Source organism: Hyposmocoma kahamanoa, unplaced genomic scaffold (genome assembly GCF_003589595.1).
Source record: "Hyposmocoma kahamanoa isolate Upper Pololo Valley unplaced genomic scaffold, ASM358959v1 84, whole genome shotgun sequence".
Lineage (NCBI taxonomy): Eukaryota > Metazoa > Arthropoda > Insecta > Lepidoptera > Cosmopterigidae > Hyposmocoma > Hyposmocoma kahamanoa.
In genome coordinates this window covers 6,535,997-6,557,125 of record NW_020654229.1, presented here as the reverse complement: position 1 = coordinate 6,557,125, position 21,129 = coordinate 6,535,997, and the positions used below count along the sequence as shown (strand labels likewise).

Sequence of the window (21,129 nt, the reverse complement as noted above, 5' to 3'; positions counted from 1 at the left end):
CTGGCAACATTTCCCCTTTGAATTGCTAAACTTATTCTTTGGCGGAAATAGCTGTCAGCCTAGTAGTCACCGGAGGCATCTACGAGGCGATCAGACAGCTCATTCGCTAGAAGTTTTGCCTGTGGCCCCCAAATGAAATATATGAAATGATTCAAATGAAACTTCAGTTATTTATTCCATAAGTGTGACCAATATTCAGTGGATAGTTGATAGAAAACTTTCAAATAAAAAAAACAGACTATAGGACAGTCCTCATATTTCACTTAAATTGGCATGCAAATTCTATATTTTATAATTTAACAATTTTAAAGCAATTCTAATAGTAGTACAGAGTTATTAACATTTATAAAAAAAATAAAATTGGTAAATATTTTTTTCTTTTTGGTCAAATAGATTTAATTAAATATTAACATACTATCATGGCAAGCCATCATCATGTCATGAAGGTGTAAAAAATAATAATTAATAAGTAAAGTTTTCTTTGTCTTTGGTGAAAACAAATTAAATTAATTTTTAATTAGTAGTCAGATTTGTTGAGTTGATTTGTATAGAGCAAAACACATAATTTTTTTTTTATCATATCAAGTTACGGGACGAACAAGTAGTCGTACGCCTGATGGTAAGCTATACGCCTGTCCAAACAGTTGCAGTGCCACTTGGAGCTCTAAATCGCGAAAATCTGAGGGGCACTACCACTGCGCCCGACATTCTTAGACATAAGTTGACAAGTCCCATGAGCCTATAATAAAGTATGTGTGTCTCACCTCATTAGACCAAAAAAATATACTCACCACCGTCACCAGCACTGCCAGTGCACTCCATGTAAATTTCAAACGTTTTATACTCATCTTCATGTCCTCGGAACAATGTATTTCTGCTTTCATATATTTTCCTGGGCATCAAATTAAAATCGATACTGTCAAGTGGTAATATATATTTTGTCATATTATTTGTAGGATTTATGACAAATATGTTCTCTTTATTGTCCATTTTGTTACTTTCATTAAATGTGACGTTCTTTTTTATACTGTTGCGCTGAAAATGAAATTAAATATTTATTCACCCTGACGTCGAGCGAAATTAGGTAGCCGACAAACTGGCAAAGGTTGGTGCTAGAGAAATCTTTATTGGACCCGAACCCTTTATAGGGACAGCATACAGCCTGGCAAAGCTCAATCTGCTGAATGAGAGCACACACGTCACCCAAGAAATGTGGCTACAGAGAAAGGGTCTTGAGCATTATAAAGCCCTAATAGCTGCTTCTCTACAATCTCTGTGATTGGACAGGAATGGCATCAGAATGCTCACTAGTCTTAACAGGACACTGTGGCTTGGACAAGCATATGTCAAATATTGGGCAGAGAGAGAATAGAGAGTGTAGATTCTGCCACGAGGTGGACGAAACCCCTGCCCGTCTTCTCACCCAGTGTTATATATGCCCCTGATGGGCGTACGAAGCTCCATACTGGGAAGGCACATGCCACAACCAGAAGACATTAAATCTGTCGGAGCCAGGAAAGCCCTTCAGTTCTTCAATGCTATTATTGGCCTTCGCTCCAAACTGTAATTAGCGGTGATCAAAATAGATTAACTGATTGTCGCAGTGATGAGGGGCTGCATATGCCCCGAATGAAGCCACCGTAATAATAACGATAATAGTGTGTGTGTATGAATGTGTGTTTGTGTTTTTTTAACCTGTTGCCATAGATTAGAAGAGTAGTGTATTTAATACAAGTGTTCTAGTAGATCTTTGATTTCCTCATACAATTTGGACTGTAGCCATTTTGATATGTTTCTTGCAGTCTCTATAACTTTTGGCATATATTTCTAATTCCTTATTATACAAATGGGCGATAGCTTGTTGAATTCTGTTTGCAAATGTTGTATTTACTTTAAGTACTTGTACCACAATGTCTTTCCTTCTCCTCTTCGAAATATTTAGATCGTATTTTAGAGACCTATGTTGTCTGAGTACAGTTTAAGTGATAGAGTTTCCTTACAGTGGCTAAATTTGCCACAAAATGCTAGTTAGAAACATTCTTTTTTTTAAATACATTATTTTAAGCAAATTACGTTGCACTCATTCCAACTCAAGAAAACGAGTTTTAACAGCTCCACCCCGTACAGGAATACATATTATTACATTATCTTATACTAACATTATTCGTAAAAAGTTATTTAATCTAATGTAATTTAACTACACTTTAAGAAGATTAAGTAAACTGTACAATCAAGAGTGGGGGGGGACCAGGAGACCTAAGACACAGGGTATACTAGTCTATGCTTCTGTCTCTCACAAAATTGAATATTGAAACTCTACTGTCACTATGTACCTATCTGATTAGACAGAAAATAAAAATATATTATTTTTATTAGAATTATAACGTTTGGGTTTGTTAAATTGGTTTCAACGAATTGTTACTCTGGATTGAGGATTTATTAAATTTAAATTTAATTTGTAACGTGATTTCATTAAAGAATTTTATTATTTTTAGCACCAGCTAAATAGCATTTTATGGCTGATCCCAAGTACATTGCTTTTTTTAAATCTACTATAGTTTAAGAAAAGATTAGTTTTCGAATGAGGCCATTTTATTTTTAAGGGTTACACTGTGATGTGGCTGTACAGACATATGCTTGGCATATAGTGAGTACAAAAGGTCAACAATGAAGAAGTTCTTCGTTGATGGGAAAAAAGTTAGAAAATCTCAGAATTGTAAAACAAAACAAGCTGCAGTATTTTGGCCACATAATGTAGGGCAATAGATACTGGATTCAACAAATAATGCAGGGGAAAAATTCAAGGAAAGCGAAGTTGTGGCAGAAGGGTTACCTCATGGTTAAAAAATCAGAGATGTGCTCCAGACACAAGGTGAGGCTCTGAGGCTTCAGCTGAGCATCCAATTTAACTTGCCAATACTAAGTGTGGGTATAAGTAGCAGCATACTAGCTAACTCTACACCCCAAAATGTATAAAATGTAGAAAATTATCACAATTTATGTATCGAATGTGTTTAAGTGGCGCTATGTTCCTATAGGGGTGAAATATTTTATAAAGAATAAACCCTCTAATAAATAAACAAAAAAAGAATCTGAGAGACTAGGTCCACCTTAGCACACGTTCCCCCTTACATGCAGTTGTTACAAAAATTAATAGCCATGACAATTGCCTACCTTCGGAGAGAAGCGGAGTACACTAAGAATAATAAGGGTAGGTACAACATGTTTTCGTCGTCGTCATAATAATAATAACGCACACACTCAACATAGCCCTGCACTAGGGAAACCCTGTGTCGCGGGTGCCATGGACACACACATATAGACAAATTACACCCAAACTCACGACAGAAATAAATGTAGGCCATACAAATATTTCTCCCAGCCCGGGAATCGAACTAATACGGAAAAGCAAAAATTAAAAAAAAAGAAATTTCAATTGCTTTAGTGGAAGAAAAACATAACGGTCAGGGTGTAAGGGCCACAAAATAGCACGGAAAGGGACCCTTACCGACACCCTCAACTCTAGTCCCCCATTATAAGAGAGCCGAGATCAAATACCGTCACCTTGGCCCGAACAAAAAAAATGCAATTTATACACCAAAACTTTATGCTAAAATTTAGTTTCTACTAAGGTTTCTACATTAAAAACTTTTACCACAAAATCCTTAATATCACATGAATTTAACGATTTAGGCCCTAACCGGATTACTAGCACCCTTCGACATGAAAGGGAAACTTTATACAAACAAGGCTGTTCTGTAGAAATAGAAACAAACTTACCAGTAAAGTTTAACTTCAACTTTTGTATCTATGGCTCCGTCGTTTTGCGCGACGATTTCGCCAACGTCAGGGTTAAAAGACATGTAGAGCGGTGGTGAGAGATTGTCGGTTAATAAAATACTTCGGCGGTTATTATCCACATTGACGGTTATAAATATATATACATATTTTTTAATGACATTACAAAAATATAATTTGAGGGCTCAAGTAAAGTTTAACATTTAAAAATTAATATGTTTCAAACAACTTAACTGTCTTTTAAACTATTTCGTAATAAATTTGACGATCATTAATAGTTAATTGAATTGTAATTAAGGTTAATCATAAAGAAATAACAAAACGACTGTCCACATATAAATTGCGCTTAACCTAAAGTGACTGACTTCAGCAGTTTGGCACCTTTGGCACGTGACGCGCTTATTTGGAACACGAAAAACGTTTTTTGGAAATGTAAAATGAGATAAATCGGTAGATCTTGTGCATCGCTCTCTTAGGTTAACTTGATTAAAAATTCGGAAAATTATTTCCAGTAATACTTGTCTTTGGTAGGGAATTCCTCTGAACACACACGTAATTTTCCCCGTCATGATATAATCGATTGGCTTAAAGGGTGTATTCATTATCCTGCATTGCAGTCTGCCTTTCCGTCCGCCGCGTAATGCAGGATTGTGAATGTAGTCGCAGACTCCAAACGTAGGCCATATGCAGAATAGTGTGTGAGCAGTCTCCTGCCATTTTATATAAATCAGCTATCCTTTGGCGGGTTCGGTTGATGTTTTATGAAATTGGCAGGAAAAAAATAAATTAAATTTCAATTATGGCAACTCAAAAGTCGCGTCGCGGTGAATTGTAAATCTTAACGTAACGATGTTGTCTATATTCCGTGATTTCTTATACCTAGATGTGTCGGGTGGTGGCGGTAATTTTTATTGCTCAGGGTCGTATTCTAGAACTCTACTCGATGCTCAAGTCAGGACTTGAGTATGATTCAAAGCGCTAGAAATCATACTCAAGTCATTGCCATTAGGGTCGTATTTCCAGTGTTTGAAATCATACTCAAGTCTGCTCAAATCCTGACTTGAGCATTGAGTAGAGTTCTGGAATACGACCCTTATGGAGTATAATTTGAAGCACTGGAAATCCGACCCTAATGGCAAGGACTTGAGTATGATTTTCAGTGCTCACTGCAATACTCAAGTCCTGACTCGAGCATTGAGTAAAGTTCTGGAATACGACTCTCAGAGTTGAAGGCTCCAAGCTCTGTAATGTACGCAATTCAAAAAATACGAAAGCTTTCAGTCGTCCAAACAGCTAGATCAGTTTAACAGTTTAATGAGTGACGTAGTAGTGACCAGTTTAGCTCTGCTCTTGTAGGTAGTCTCAATTTAAGCTGTTTGACTCAAATATTGTAATAATAAATGTATTCAAATGCATATTTACAAAGGGCAACCCCTAGAGTTTCTTGCGCACTCTTCCTCAGGGAATCTGCCATACGAATTAGTAGTGGAATTTAATCAGTATGATGATTTCAAGCGTAATTTGCTTACCTATGAGAAAAGATTACTTGACTTTGACTTAGATTTGTGAACCCAGTTCAGAACGGGTATACTTTTTTTCTTCTGTGCCTTGCTCATTTTCGTACAAGTAGATGTAAATTATTCTTCTAAATCATATAATGTTATTGTAATAAAAAACATAAATGCAAAATATCTGTTTTTTATCTATTTTTAGTCCATTACATTATACAAATTAAGTTGACAGTACATTTCCTGCACTAGTGTGACAGGATTTGTCGGTTTTCTTGCTATACTATGGTAGGATCTCTGATTTTAATATGGTCACACTGATTGGAGGGAAAATTTAAATATTCTACATTTTAATTCACTTTCATAAACCGATTTCTTTTTTATTACCTTAGTTTAAAACTTAAATTACAAATTCCACTGCAGAGTAGTAGAGAATTACGAACGTGAATCTGTTGACAAATTAAAATTGAGGATTTCGACAGCGATTTAATTATTTCCTTAATTAAATGTAAAGTCTGCTTTGATTAATAAAAAGAAAGTTTCATAACACAAGAGCTTTTCTTACTTACTTTGGAATCGGAGCAACGTACGTGATGTTGTCGAATAATAATAAAAAACTCATTTTATTCAAAGGGGATAGAAGTTAGCGGTTGAAATCATGACAGCTCTGAATTTAGAGATTAAATTACATGGATGGAAAATTTTCAATTGACAATTTAATTCCGCCTTCCCCTTTACATCATCGAGGGACAGGCATAGGCTGGAGTTACACTCACTTTCCACCCCTAAGTTATAGATATTCCATACAGGTTTTTGCGTAGCGCGCGTAAGTAATCCTAGCTGTGGGTTTTTCACATTTATATGGCGAACGACTGTGGAGTGAAATTTAATAGCAGTAGAGTTTCTTATGAAAGAGTTCGTCCAGGGTAGTACTGCCATTTTACCTATTTCTGCCGCCAAGCAGTAATAACAGCATTACTGCGTCCCGGTTTTGAAGGGTAAGGGTGTCGTTGAAATTACAGGCACATGGGACTTGTCAACTTATGTCTCAGGGAGGATGACGGAAGCTGTGGCAGTATCCCTAAGATCTTTGCGATTTAAAGCTCTGAGTGGCACTGCAATTGTTATGGATAGCTGTATCGCTTACTACCAGGCGCATGACTTGTTTGTCCCGTCACTTGACATTATAAAAAAAAATACATGCAATTAAATTACTAAAACGTTGGCCTTTTCAAGGCGAGAGTGAATAGGCATTGTTTAGGTGTGCGTGCTCCATTGTCGACCTCGTCATCACTTTTCATCAGGTTAGGAGCTGCTGGTAGCTGCAAAGGTACCTAATTGGGTGATAAAATGCTTTTATAGATTTCTCACAGATGGCGCTAAAGCAAAAAGTCATTAAAAACCAAAAACAAAAATCCGACAACAAGCACATACAAATATTAGTAAGGTCCGCTGGTTCCTTCAGTGACTTAGTTGGCATAGCGGCTGGCACGGTGTGCTGGGAGACGTCGTCGGCGGAGAACAAAAAAGTAACACGTAATTTCGAATCCGGCCGGCTCGAAGGAATTATTTCTAAGTGTTCGATCTTTATATTAATAATTATAACAAACTAGTGGAGTAATATCACAAAAAGTAATTGAACATCATGGCGATGAAACATCTTAACATTCAATAAAAACTTAATTAAAATATGATTAATTATTTAAAAGCATGGTACAAAAGTTGTTGTTTATGTTATTAGTATAATATAGTTCTGCAAAGTTGTAAGAATTTTACAAATAACCTTGTTTAAGAGGTGCTTCATCTTTACTTTGCGATTATTTTTCTCTGTTTGCGTCTTTTTTCAAAGTAAAACCGGAGGAGAAGCGGGTAAAACTATTTCGCATGGCTAGATCTAATATAACGGTCTTACAAAAACTATACGGTATAACCTAAGGATATTGTCTAAAGAATGTGCTAATTTGTTATACGATAAGATGTACTTACTTTATGCGATCATATAAAATCCGGAAAACAGACTAAAATAAAAGTTTAAAAAAGTATCTAACTTTATGCCATACATAAATTTTATATAGAGATATTTTTCTTTAAGCACTACATAGAACCTGCTAAGTTTTGGTTTTCAGACCCATTATTTATTTATTTATCCAAAAATTTGCAATTGCTAAACGACACGTCGCGCCGTCCGCTGCCCAGTCAGTCGCCATTGAGCGCTTGTCAACATTGGACGTTGTTAAATTTTCTCCGCCTGTTCCATTGACTTACAATTATATGGACGACGGGTCCGCGCTAAAAAGTGTCCGAACTCATAGGGCGTTAAAATCGTATACAGAGCGTCATTCACGCTCTAGTCTTGCGTTTGTTCGACTGACAGCGAAGCAAGCAAAATTAGACAGTACTGCGATGACATTACAATTTAAATTCAACGTTTTAGCTTTTCAATATTCCTTGACATGTCACTACGTTTAAATAGGTTGACTTGGGACATTTTTTTCGTGGTTTTTGTATTAGACCCGTCGTCCATTTATTTGTAAGTCAATGGCCTGTTCTTACTTTATTCTAATTCTTATTTTAAAAATATTAAATATTTAGACTAGGGCCCCACCAGGTTCATGTCGGACTTGCAAGTAAATATACTCAACGTCAGCTTGTGGTAGCTGTAAAGGTACCAACTGAGTGAGAAGGTTCGTCAATCTCTCACAAGGTGACGCTTACAGAGTTGAAAGCGGAAAGATGAAACACCTAAAAAAATCACAACTGTAATATTATTTGTTATATGAAAAAACATGAAATCTAATTTTCCATATATTAAATAAAATTAGAGATATGATTTTTATAAAAAAAAAAATTACTTCAAATAGCTCTCCTGCAATATTTTCCTAAAGCACGTTAGACGTTTGACCTTTCTTGCGTTGATATGATTTTGAGTAGATGTCACAAAAACCGTTTCAAAATTAATTTTGATTAAAATATAATATGAAATGAAATTTATGAAATGACATGAAACTATTTTATTTCAGACAGTAGGTACAGTTACAAATCCGTATGGTGTTGGTAGGTACTTACAACTATATTAGTAGAAAGCAAAGTGTTCATTTTCATGAACAAGGATGGACATCCTATACTTAAGGATTGGGCTGCATCCTCTCTGCTACCACCTTAAGACTGGTGCTGCTTTTCACTCTGGCCAATAGATGCCACTTGCAAACGACTGCTTGAAAACTACCAATTCTAGACACCGCGAACATCCCTGAGGCAGTACAGTGTCGAGGCAGCCTCTAAGAGCGTTGTTAAATTGGACCCACAAGGCACTAGACTTATTGTACTTAGATGTTGGCAAACTACTTTTCTTGCAGATCAATATAAAATAAGATCGAGGTTCAGAATGACTGTTATTTAAATCATGAATACGATCTATTCGCCTTAATGTTGAATCGGTTTGCTTAAAAATCGCATTGCAATGAATCGATAGATCATATACACTTCAATCGATCTTCATAAAAATCGAATCGTGATGTGCATCCTTACCTCGATCTTTGTGTTAAGAAAAAAACTAGTGAAGTTATTTCACATAAAAATATAATATCACTTTCGGTGATAAAAACATCGTGAACTTCAATAAAAAAAAAATAGTTTCAATATCAGTTATCATTATCTACTTCGATTGTATAAAGCGTGTCACCTATCATAATATATTCACAGCCGTCCATTTCAATTACTTCATGATTTACGATACTTTCTTCAACCGTCTCAAATTCCATACTGTTTTCGCTTATATTCTTTGTATCCACAATATCTTCGTATCCTGCTATTATTTCTTCGTCTCTAATCGATTCCTGTATTGAAGTTTCATCTTTGCCTTCTTTAGCATCATCAATTATTTCTTGGTTGTCTACAATATTCTTCAAAACTTCAACAGCTAAATGATCCTCCATTTGTCTAGGTTCCTGTCTACCGTCAGAGTTACAGTTGCTTTCGTTCAAAATATTAGGCACATCAATTTCAGACGTAATAGGTAATTTAGTGATTTTTCTTATTATTTTAGTATTCTCGCTACGAACAGTATTTTTCTTTTTCCTCTTTTTATCGTTATTATAGGGATATGACATTTTTTTATTTGCTTTAAGAATAACTGCGTCGTCAATATTATTGAAGACGACATAATCCAAATAATTGTCCACTTTTTTTTCATTTTCATCCAAATAATCGCAAATTTCAATTTCAGCTTTTGCCAAGTATTCGTTATCAATTAATGTGCAATCTATCTTCATGTGTGGGTACAGCACAACTCGCCCTGAAACAATTTTTTATTAAACGTCTAAAAGGGAGTGTATAATTCATTCGAGATAAAATGCACGCAAGCCAACTGTAGCAGTAGCATGACAGAATATGTGTGATAAACCTCTCCGTGACAATATTTAATTCAATTGATAAATCTAAGTTTGCTTATTTGGTAATGAACTATTGTTATACATTTCTAAGAACAAGGACTACGATATGAAATTGCATATAAAGCTATCTTTATCGTTTAATCATCGCCGCGAAAACCATGAAACAAAAAATGTCTTTTCATCTCGTTTGTCGCGCTCAATTTTTACGTTGATAAAATTACTGCGCAAATGTTTTAAAATCAGCTGTGACCTTGCAGCCATGTTTGGCACTGTGTTAATCTTTTGCAGTCATTGGACCGCCGACACTCGCGATGACATAAAAATGTGACGTCACGGTGCTCGACATCTTCGCTAAAATTTTAAAATTCTGAACTCGAATTTGACAGCTAAATATGGATATAATAGTTTTATCGAGGCGGCATACTAAGGGGGCTTGTTTGGTTAAAATTCTTAAGCAATTACTCAATATAATGTACTGCCTTTAACTGATATTAACATTTAAACACTAATCTAAACTTTTTTATGCACTCCAGCTTTTCGTGAATAGTAATTTACATGGTAGTTTCAGTAAGGCAACATCGATTGTTAGTAATTGATTGAATTAATGCCCATTAGTGCCACTCCATTAACACTCTATTGACACTAAACTGTCATTGCGACTAGATTATAGAATAGAAATTCTTTATTTCAGGCATTAACTCCTATAAATTGTTGGTAACATTTTCACTTAAAGTAGGTTAGTATTTAATTTTGTATTTTTATTTTGTCTTTTCATTCTTTCTATTTTAGATCTTCGACTCATCCGTAGAACAAGGACCTATGTCCAAGACAGCCTATCCACAGGACCTTGTATATTTCGCTCTTTGTTTTTCGCTGTGGACATCAGATAGATCGTTGTTCCATTTTACAATTCCGAAACGAAATAAGATGTAAACATTCTGAAAACACCTATACACAGATCTTAGTTTGAATAACGAGATTATGTATTTATCCTCTTTTCGCTGTATAATCCCATCGGATTCTGTTCTTCGGATGAGTCGATATGTAAGGGATATAAGGGGAAAGGAAGACCAAAGGAACGATGGATGGATTGTGTGAAAGTTGACATAGATAAGAAAGGTGTGAGTATGGAAATGACGGCTGACAGAGGAGAGAAGAGAATACATGTTGTGCCGACCCCACAATATAAGGACAGGATGAAAAAGAGAAACAAAACGAAATAGCATGCCCGTGTGTGGAACCTTCTCCCGGTCGAGGTCAGATAGTCGCCTTCGGTTCAGGTTTTCAAGGGTGCTCTTTTGAAGTTTTGGGATTGCTTAGACTCCACATGTTAGAAATATGCTTATGAAATATTTATTTACATTTGATATATTTATTTATAGTTTTATTTTATGCATTGATTTTATTATAGATTTTGTATGTATTAATGTATCAGCATTACGTAATATATATGTATTCGTATGTTCATTTGATATAATAAATTTATGTGTTTAATTATTGAGTATCAATGATTTGAGTATAGTATATTCCATTTCTTTATTTATCTATTTTTAGTGCCACCCCAAAAACCAACTTTCCTCTCAGATTTTCAAAGGTTAGTTGGAGGAAATCTCTTTATGGGAGAAGCTCGCCTTTGTACACAAATATTTAAATTGTTTCTGAAAATTTGTAATTTACTTTGTGGTACAATAAAGTGTTTAAATAAATAAATAAAATAAATAGAATTCATTCTATCTCATTTTGTGTCTGTAAATATTAATAATTTCTTTTTTAGGTCTATGTGTTGTGGCGTTGCAAATAGTTGCAATAAATGTATTTATAACTTGCAATAAATGTATTTAACTGCCTCCGTGGCCGAACGGTTAACGGACTGCCACGCAGAGGTCCCCGGGTTCGATTTCCGGGTCGGGAAAAATATTTGTATAGCCTACATTTATTTCTCTCGTGAGTTTGGGTGTAATTTGTGGTTGTTCATGTGTATGTCGATGGCACCCGCGACACAGGGTTTCCCTAGTGCATGTTAAATGTGTGCGTTATTATGTGTGCGTTATCTTTATTCTATTCTTTACATCATGACAACACAAAAACTATTTATTTAATATACATAAAAACAGATTTGATTTGCCTAACCGAGTACATTGGGATTGGACAATCAAACCTGTCTGCAACCATCTTCAGGATGCCGTTGGAACTACTTCTGACACACGTCACAAGCGATAGTTTTTTCAAGTATAATATCATTGCTTTTTTTATATTTTAAAATTGAAATTCAGAATCAAATAAAATTGCAGATTAAGAAATATTGTCACAATTGCAATGGAGTCTCAATCGAATTAGAATGACGAATTGGTTTCAAGTTGTTCCTATAGAACCGTTCATGTAGAGTGGACTGAAACAAACTATAGTGAATAAGTTTTTGTACGAAATAATCTGTGAATATTTAACAACAATCGTGACAAAACCTGCACAATTTGTAGAGAACCTGTATAAGTTATGTTGCTGTCTGTACATAACATTCGTATTTATTTCGCATTAAGTTCGTCCAGGGAAGTACTGTCACCTTTTTCTGCCACCAAACAGTAATGTCAGCTTTACTGTTTTCCGGGTTTGAACGGTAAGGGTGCTTGTGAAATTACAGGCACATGGGACTTATCAACTTACGTCACAGGGTGACGGGCGCAGTGGCAGTGCCCCTCAGATCTTTGCGATTTAAAGCTTTGGCATTGCAACTGTTATGAACAGGCGTGTAGCTTACCATCAGGCGCACGACTTGTTCGTCCCGTCACTTGATATTATAATAATCTCAGTACGAAAAAAAACCGACCTCAAATGTACGTGGAATTACGTCTATTTGCTAAGTTTTATTGAAATATCCTCTAGTTCGCCACTATACAGAACTTGACACTGGAGATAATAAAAATAGGTTCTCACTACGACACTACTCAAAGTATATTAAAAGAAAAACGCCTTGAGTGGGAGTAATAGCAAAATCAACCATTAAAGTAATTGCTCCTAAATTAAAGTTAGGCGCTATTTATAGAAATGAATCTTCATTCGTGAACAGCCACTCTTCGATATCTTAACCAAATCTTTCGATTGGATATCGTTCTCGAATCGAAGGGCGCTATCCGACCTATTCAGAACATTCGAGAAGTACGAGTAATCGTACGGGACATTTTGACGTTCGGTATGGTTATGGAATAAAATTAAAAGAAATCATACAACAACAGAGTTATCGTAAAGTTCTGTATCGACCTGCTGGATCCGGAAGGCGTTCAGTACTCCCCTACTAGATGGACGGACGGCCTGGGGCCTTGCCATGAACTCTTATTACGATTCGATGATGTTTCAAATAAAAATAAAAAAATATTGTAAATGCTATTTACAAAGAGCAACCCCTAGAGTTTCTTGCTCATTCTTCTCAGGGGAATCTGCCTTACGAATGAGCGGTAGAGTTTAACCATTGTGACGTTTTCAAGTGTAATAATGCTTACCTATGAAATAAAGATTATTTTGAGTTTGAGTTTGATTCAGTTTAGGACCTAAAATGAATTGTTGTGAGACAACGCTATATGAAGTGTATATCACCATCCCGTTTTTTTTTGTCGTTACGAACCTATATTGAACTGTAATAAGAGTTCATGGTAAGGCCCCTGGTAAGGGTGGCGGGTAATAGATGGATGCACGTCGCGTTCGACCGGCTAGTCTCGCAATCTTTGGAGAGGCCTATGTTCAGCAGTGGACGTCTTACGGTTGATATGATGATGGTAGTACCCGCCTTAGGAATCCGCTGTGGTTAGCGGAGAAATCGTGACCATCTTTACCTTCGTAAGATAATGTGACAGTACACATGGCGTGGCCATAGCCAGGAAATATCATGTCTGGGCATAAGGTAATGTGACCGCCTCATGACACAGATTATTGCTTGGCTGTCACTGCATCGAAACTCAGCGTAAAAATTTTATCTATTAGTAAAAATAAGCGGAAATATTGGACCCTACTCCACCTCTACCTGAGGTGCCGACTATCTTGAGCGGTCAGATTGGACTAAAACCAGAAAATATACTCACGTGGTTTCCTGCGAGGAAGGTACACAGAGGGATTTTTGATTTTGACACCGTGTATCTTAACGGAATGGTCGTTGAGATAATCCAGATGGGAAAAACCGCGTTTGCAAGAATTGCAATAGTACGGCATTACAGGAGCGTGTACCTGGGGACAGTCAGTTAAATAAAATTAATACGTAAAGTATCGTATGTCGAAATTGCCAAGTTTACAGGGGAGCGATTTAAAGTTTTGAATTGACTGAAATGGGTATAACACGCGACGTTAGCATTTCTTAGTTTAGTATTCTATATTAGTATTCTAGTTTATAGTATTATATATTATATTATATATATTTATAGTATTCTATATTAGTATTCTAGTGTATACTAATATATATAATACTAATATTCTATATTAGTATTATATATATTAGTATTCTAGTTTGGTAGCTGTAAAGGTACCTAACTAGATGACGAAATACTTTCATAGAATATTCACAGATGGCGCTACGGCTATACAAGTCGTTAAAAACCAAAAACAAAGGTATAGATAAATACGCAAGGTCCGCTAGTTCGTTCCATGGCTTAGTTAGCACAGCATCTGGCACGGTTTGCTGGAAGATGTTGGTTCGAATCCAGCCTGATCGAAGGAATTTTTTCTCAAGTGTTCGATCTTTGTATTAATAACTATAACACGCTTAGAGCCTAATGTCGTCTAATAAAAGATAGTTTTAATTTTAGTGTTGTTTGTTAGTTTCAGATAGTTTTTGAATGAAGCAACTACATGAAATTCTATGTGTAAACTCCAGTGGAGTATATAAAGCTTCTTACTTGCAAAGCAATGTTTTCGGGCGTTTGAATCGATTCACTAGAGCGCGTCGTCGGCACGTTTAAAATACACCATGTGCATAGGCTCTTAACGGAGTAATTTCACAAAAGATAAAAGAAAAAGGCTCTCAAACCAAAAGCTCGGCTAGGGGGTATCTTAGAACACCGACTGTACACGGGGCCTTAAGAGGTTAAGTTTACCACCCACCTTGAGTATATGGTCGCGTAATTCGCAACGGTAATTACAACGCATCGGGCAGATAGCGCAGAGGTACGGCTTGTGCGTGTGGTTGGTAAGTATGTGACTCACGGCCGACGTGTGCTCGCTGAATATTTCTGGGCAGTACCTGTTACAATAAACAGGGCTGGGTATTTCAATATCACATTACAAAATTAAGATGGGCACAGCATCGTCTGAGGGCTAAATTCATAAATCACACTATTTAATTATATAAAAATATTACAATACAATATAATATAATATCAACTATTAAACTATTTTTTAATACAGTTGCTCAACACGTGGTATTTTTCGTACTACAAATCGTGCCGAAAGTTGGATTTTTCGTACTCACTAGTGCTTTTTACTTTCCCATTTTTTTTTATTTACTGTTGTTTCAAGTCTTAGAACTAAAGAAGTTGTATATTTGCTTAATATTTATGTGCTTTGTGACGTAAGTCATTGGTCATTAAAACTTATAATTTACTTACAAACATCTTATTTGTTTAAATTGCATAGGTGTTTTATAAAACAATGGGTTACATTTAAAAATACCTAAATATTTTCCATAAAGATGGCTGATTCAGTATTAACAATGACCGTAGATGAGTATTACGCGAGACCGCTGCGCGTCTCGCCAATAAAATAGTAACTTTAACGTGGCTGAATACTGGCAACGGTTACCATATTGAAAAAAGACGGCCAAAAAATGAGTTTTTTTATTAAATACTGTTTTATTTTACTTTCAATGTAGTTTTTTCGAAAATGTATTAAAAAACGTTGTTTGATATACGTGCGAATTAGTCATTTTCACTTGTCTCGAGTCTCGACTCTCGCTCGACCCAAGAAGCCTCGAGACTCGGGATTAATGATTAACTTTCCGCACTTGTACCAAAAATAACTAATATCACATTATTACATTGCATTATTCTTAATTAGAAATGGTAACATACTTTATACAATACATCAATTTTAAATAATATTAATGAGACATGTCAAACAATTTTTATTTGTGTTATTAGGCGATTAACACACTGCACTGCGCCCCGCGACGGAGCACAGGAACTATTTCACAAGGTATTCTACTGCTACTGAGATCGTCCAGGGAAATACTGGCACCTATTTCTGCCGCCAAGCAATGAGCAACACTGCGTTCCGGTTTTGAAAGATAAGGGTGCTGGTGAAAGTACAGGCACATGGGACTTGTTAAATTATGTCTCTGTGTGGCCTGTCAGATTTTTGTGATTTAAAGCTCTGAGTGTCACTACAACTGTTATGGACAGGCGTGTCGCTTACCAGCAGGCGCATGACTTGTTTGTCCCGTCACTTGGTATAATAAAAAAAATGTAGTCGCGTATGTTGAATCATCAAAAACGTGCATCAAGGTTTTTTGAAATTAAATTTATTTATTTCTCAATTTGGTTCAACAATGGTAGATCAGTTCTCCCATTAGGCAGATGTATGCTTGTGTTGGGAAAGCCTTGCAACTTTCCTAAGCTTAAAACTGAGAATTTACAACAAATCAGTGGATTAGTTAAATAAGATAGAATGGTATTTAAAATAGAAAACAACAATGTATGTATCGAGTTCTTAGGTTTTCGCGATTGTTACTGTTTTAATATAAGGAGCGGAGCTGCGTTGACAAGTGAAACGATCGCTGGTTAGCTTTGCACTGATTTATTATAATATGAACTGGTAGTGGGCGCAGCCACACATACCTACATACATAACATTCCTCCCTCTATTATAATAACCTAAATTAATACAAATATTAAAAGTGCTTTTTATAAGACACAATGGGACGTGGGCGTAACAATCTTTTTGGTACAACTCCGGGACCCTGTGGCTTGTCCCGGGTGTCGACTTCGGCTTCCGCTTCGTAGAACTCATCGTCGGAATTCGATTGTCTCGCAGTAGCGCAGACGGAATCAGCTAGCATCCCATCGTCCCTCTGTAGACTTCCGCTCGCATATTCGTCCTCCCCCGACCTTGGAGAATCGCTCGGCACATACAGTTCGGCTCTCCTTCCACTGGCTGACTGTGAAGCAATATTCGGTGATGGGAGTTCAACCTGGGGTTCCGGTGATTCGGGAGACAGCGATAATGGTTCCAACGAGGACAGCGGTGTCAGAGACAACAGCGGCGAAGACGGCGGCGGCGGCGGCGGAGGCGACTGTGGCGGCGGCAACTGCGGCGGCGGTGACGCAACAGGTAAGTTTACATTTGAACTATGTACCGAGTCCCAATAATTGTTACTAGTCCCTTTGTACAACATTAATTGATACATTTTTTGTCTTTGATACATTTCCGAACTATCGATATCTTTCACTAAACATAGAACATTTCCTAATTTTCTCTGTACGATTCCTTTACACCACGTATAATTTGTTTTATTCATAAATTTTTTGTACAGTACAATGTCGTTTTTCTTTAATTTTTTAACTCGGGTTTTCCCTTCCTTATTTCGTGTACACTGTTGGTTATTTATTATATCAGGCGACGGCAGTGGCGAGGGTGCCGATGAGTTTGGATCAATCAAATCTAATCTAGATCTTAACTTGTGACCGAATACCAGTTGAGCCGGAGACAGCCCCGTGGTAGTGTTAACACAGTTACGGTAATCCATTAGGTATTTCAGTAATTTTGTCCACGTATCCCCCGCGTTGAGACCCAACAAAAGACGCGACTTTATTCCCCTTTTCACAATTTTTACAAAACTTTCGGCCTGGCCGTTGCTCGACGGGTGGTAGACCGGTGACGTCATATGCGAAATCCCGTTTGTTGAACAAAACAACTCAAATTCCCGCGAACAAAAAGCTGTGCCGTTATCACTAACAATCGTTTTAGGAACACCGAATTTAGACATAAATTCACATAATTTTAAAATCACTGCCGCTGATGACTTGGACGTTTTCATATTGTATACCTCTACCCACTTAGTATGTGCGTCTACTGCTACTAAGTATACGCAACCTTTAATTGGACCAAGGAAATCTATGTGAATTCTATCAAATGATCGAGCTGGGTACTCCCACGGAGTCAGCGGGGCGCGGGGCGGCGAGGGGCGCAACTGAATGCACACATCACACGTACTTATCATGGTTTCCACCGCTTGGTCAATTCCTGGAAACCAAAATCTAGAACGAGCCTCGCCCTTTGTTTTAACTATACCTAAATGCGACGAATGTAATTCTTTTAACATTGTCTGGTGTAAACTCGCGGGGATGACGACCTTGTGACCTCTCATTACGCATCCATTCTCATAAGACAGTTGTGATCTACACAAATGATACGGTTTTAACCGAATATCATCAACTTTAGGCGGCCAGCCATTCATAATGCAGTTAATGACTAGCCGTAAGACTATGTCCGATTTTGTTTCTTCGCGTAATCTGTGTAAAGTGACGGGCATGCTGCCGTCTACAACGAAACAGACATAGGTCGCAGCACTTGCATTGTTCGGTGCACGCGCACTCGTGCACTTCACTTCGTTGTAATCTATTTGCAGACATCTCTGGAATGCCCTTATGTGGCCCGAAAATGGACAGAAGTGGCTTGTGGTCCGTTCGTAATATGAAAGGTTCGCTTCTGCCATACAAATATTGATGGAATCGTCACACGCCATAAATTATTGCAGTTGCCTCTTTCTGTATTTGAGCACATCGCTTTTCCGCCGCATTTAACGTACGCGACATGAAAGATAAGGGTCGTTCTACACCGTCTTTACCTATTTGAGAAAGAATAGCTCCCAACCCCTTAGGAGAAGCGTCGACGGTTAAAATGATCGTCGCACTTGAATCGAAATGTGTAAGAACCTGTTCCGATGTCATAACTTTTTTAATTTCTCGAAATGCCGTATCATGAACTTCATTCCAGTCCCATTTACAACCCTTTTTCAATAATTCATATAAAGGACTGAGGATTGCGGATGCATTTCGTACACAATTCCTATAATAGTTTATGAGCCCTAGGAATGACTGCAACTCACTAACATTTTTCGGAACTGGTGCTTCAACCATGGCCTTAATTTTTTCCGGTGCTTTCTTCAACCCGTCTTTCGTAATGATATAGCCAAGATAATGAACTTTATCCTGAAAAAATCTACATTTTTCTTTTTGTAATGTAAGGCCTGCGTCCTGCAGCCGCTTCAGCACAGCATTCAGCCTTTCAAGATGCTCCTTCCAGTCCTTACCAGTGACCAAAATGTCATCTAATAGACATAATACGCCATCTAGACCTGAAAGCACCCCTTCGATTGCGCGTTGAAAAATGGAGGGTGCGCTGGCTAACCCAAATACTAATCGGGAGAAAGTATATAACCCACGGTTTGTATTTATGCAAGTAAGATTTTTTTACTCGTTATCTAAAACAAACTGGTTATATGCCATAGATAAATCTAATTTACTAAAGTGTTGACCCCCATGTATTTTAGAAAACAGTTCACTAGTTGTGGGAAGTGGATATTTTTCCACCTGCAGCTGTTTGTTTATAGTTCTAGAGTAATCGGCACACAATCTGACTGACCCATTCTTTTTAAGAACTGGGACTATCGGAGATGCGTATTCTGAGTGCTCGACAGGCTCAATAATACCTAACCGGACCAACCTGTCAATTTCGTGATTGACCTTATCGCGCAAAGCGAATGCGACGGGACGTGTCTTGCAGAAAACCGGTTTAGCATTATCTTTCAACAACAACTTAATTTTGTACTTGTTAAAAGTGCCTAATTTGTCAGAAAACAGCTCTGAATATTGTTGTTGCAACAATTCAACAGGTGGTACAGAATCCACACAAAAATTCACCGGTACCAATTGCAAATTAAACGCTGATATAAAATCCCTACCCAGAAGAGGCGGACCTCCGTCACGTATTACATAAAAGACAATAGCGTGAGTTTGTCCCGCATAACTTATCGGCAAACGAAATATACCTACACATTCAATTTTCTTTCCATTGTACGTCATCAGCTGTTTCATAGTATTGGATAACGGCACATCTTTAAAATGAGTTTTATACAAGACCTCCGACACTACAGTTACTGTTGACCCATTGTCTATTTCAAATTGAAACGGTCTATTTTTAATTAGAACTGTTTCTACCATGGGTGCACCCCTAAATGAACGAATGTAATAAAGCTCACCGTCATCGCTTTCGTCGTCCTCACCCTGGCCACCGCAATCCACCTTTACGTAATTCACTTTAGAACACATTTTACGCAAATGGCCTTTCACGTGACACTTTTTGCAAACGTAATTTGCAAATTTACACTCCGAGGACTTATGATTCGTAAACCCACAAACACTACACTTTACTTTGCCTACACTTCCACGATTCCCGTTATTTGAGATCTTGAATAACTGATCATGTGACGCGCTCGCTAGACCGGCGCCGCCGGCGGCGGAGCTTGCGGTCGCGGCGCTCCGTGCCCTGACATGGTTCTCCGCGGTCTCCACGACCTTGGCTAGCGTGAGACCGGCTAAATCCTTTGCGTACAGCTCTTCTTTTTCTCGTCCCGGTAGCATGCCCATTATGAACTTGTCGCGCAGCGCCTCTTCGACATTGAGGAAGCCACACTTTGCAGTCAGACCTCGTAATCTCGCTGCCCACTGAGAATGGGTTTCACCCACTTGTTGAGCGGCCGCGTAAAACTTGTGACGCTCACCAAACCCGACGCTCTTTGGTGTGAAGTGAGTGTCTAAAAGATTTAATAAATCTTCGTAGGGCACGTCGTCGATTTCCTTGGGTAAAGTCAGGTCCGTTGCTAGCTTGTAGGTACCCTCTGTGAGTGCGCTTAGCAGGATCGCCTTTCTTCTCTTGCCCTCAGGATCCGTCGATTCATTAAAATTATTTGCTACGAAATATTGCCCAATACGACCTTTATACGTTTTCCACGTGTGTATATTGTGATCGAAACTATTTAAAATCCCGAACTGAGCACTAATATTCGCCATCTTGCACAACATTTTTTTTTGTTGCGGGTAGTTCGTCGCCACTGTTAAATATAAGGAGCGGAGCTGCGTTGACAAGTGAAACGATCGCTGGTTAGCTTTGCACTGATTTATTATAATATGAACTGGTAGTGGGCGCAGCCACACATACCAACATACATAACAGTTACACATAGGAGATGAAAGTATTTTTCCGAATTTAAATTGCGTATATTTGTTTTTTCAAAACAAACCAACGTTTCGGACCCTTTACAGGTCCCATGGTCACGGTTGACTGAGGTGATACTGAGGTGGTGGTAGTCGTCAACCAGTTATGTCTAATAACAATGTATGTAATGTGTGTGTGTGTGTGTGTGTGTGTGTGTGTGTGTGTGTGTGTGTGTGTGTGTG

The 21,129-nt window shown here is 37.6% G+C and overlaps 1 protein-coding gene across 1 annotated transcript in view; it reads right to left on the bottom strand.

The window, feature by feature from the left end:
- Positions 1 to 8,914: 8,914 nt before the first annotated feature.
- Positions 8,915 to 21,129, bottom strand: part of LOC113234440 (zinc finger protein 234-like) — a 53,504-nt gene continuing 41,289 nt past the window's right edge. The window contains exons 18-20 of the mRNA XM_026469749.1: positions 14,780 to 14,918; positions 13,768 to 13,909; positions 8,915 to 9,600 (exon numbers count right to left, since the gene is read on the bottom strand). Coding sequence (XP_026325534.1) covers positions 8,948 to 9,600; positions 13,768 to 13,909; positions 14,780 to 14,918 — 934 coding nt within the window. The 3' untranslated portion in view covers positions 8,915 to 8,947. The remainder of the gene's footprint in view (positions 9,601 to 13,767; positions 13,910 to 14,779; positions 14,919 to 21,129) is intronic.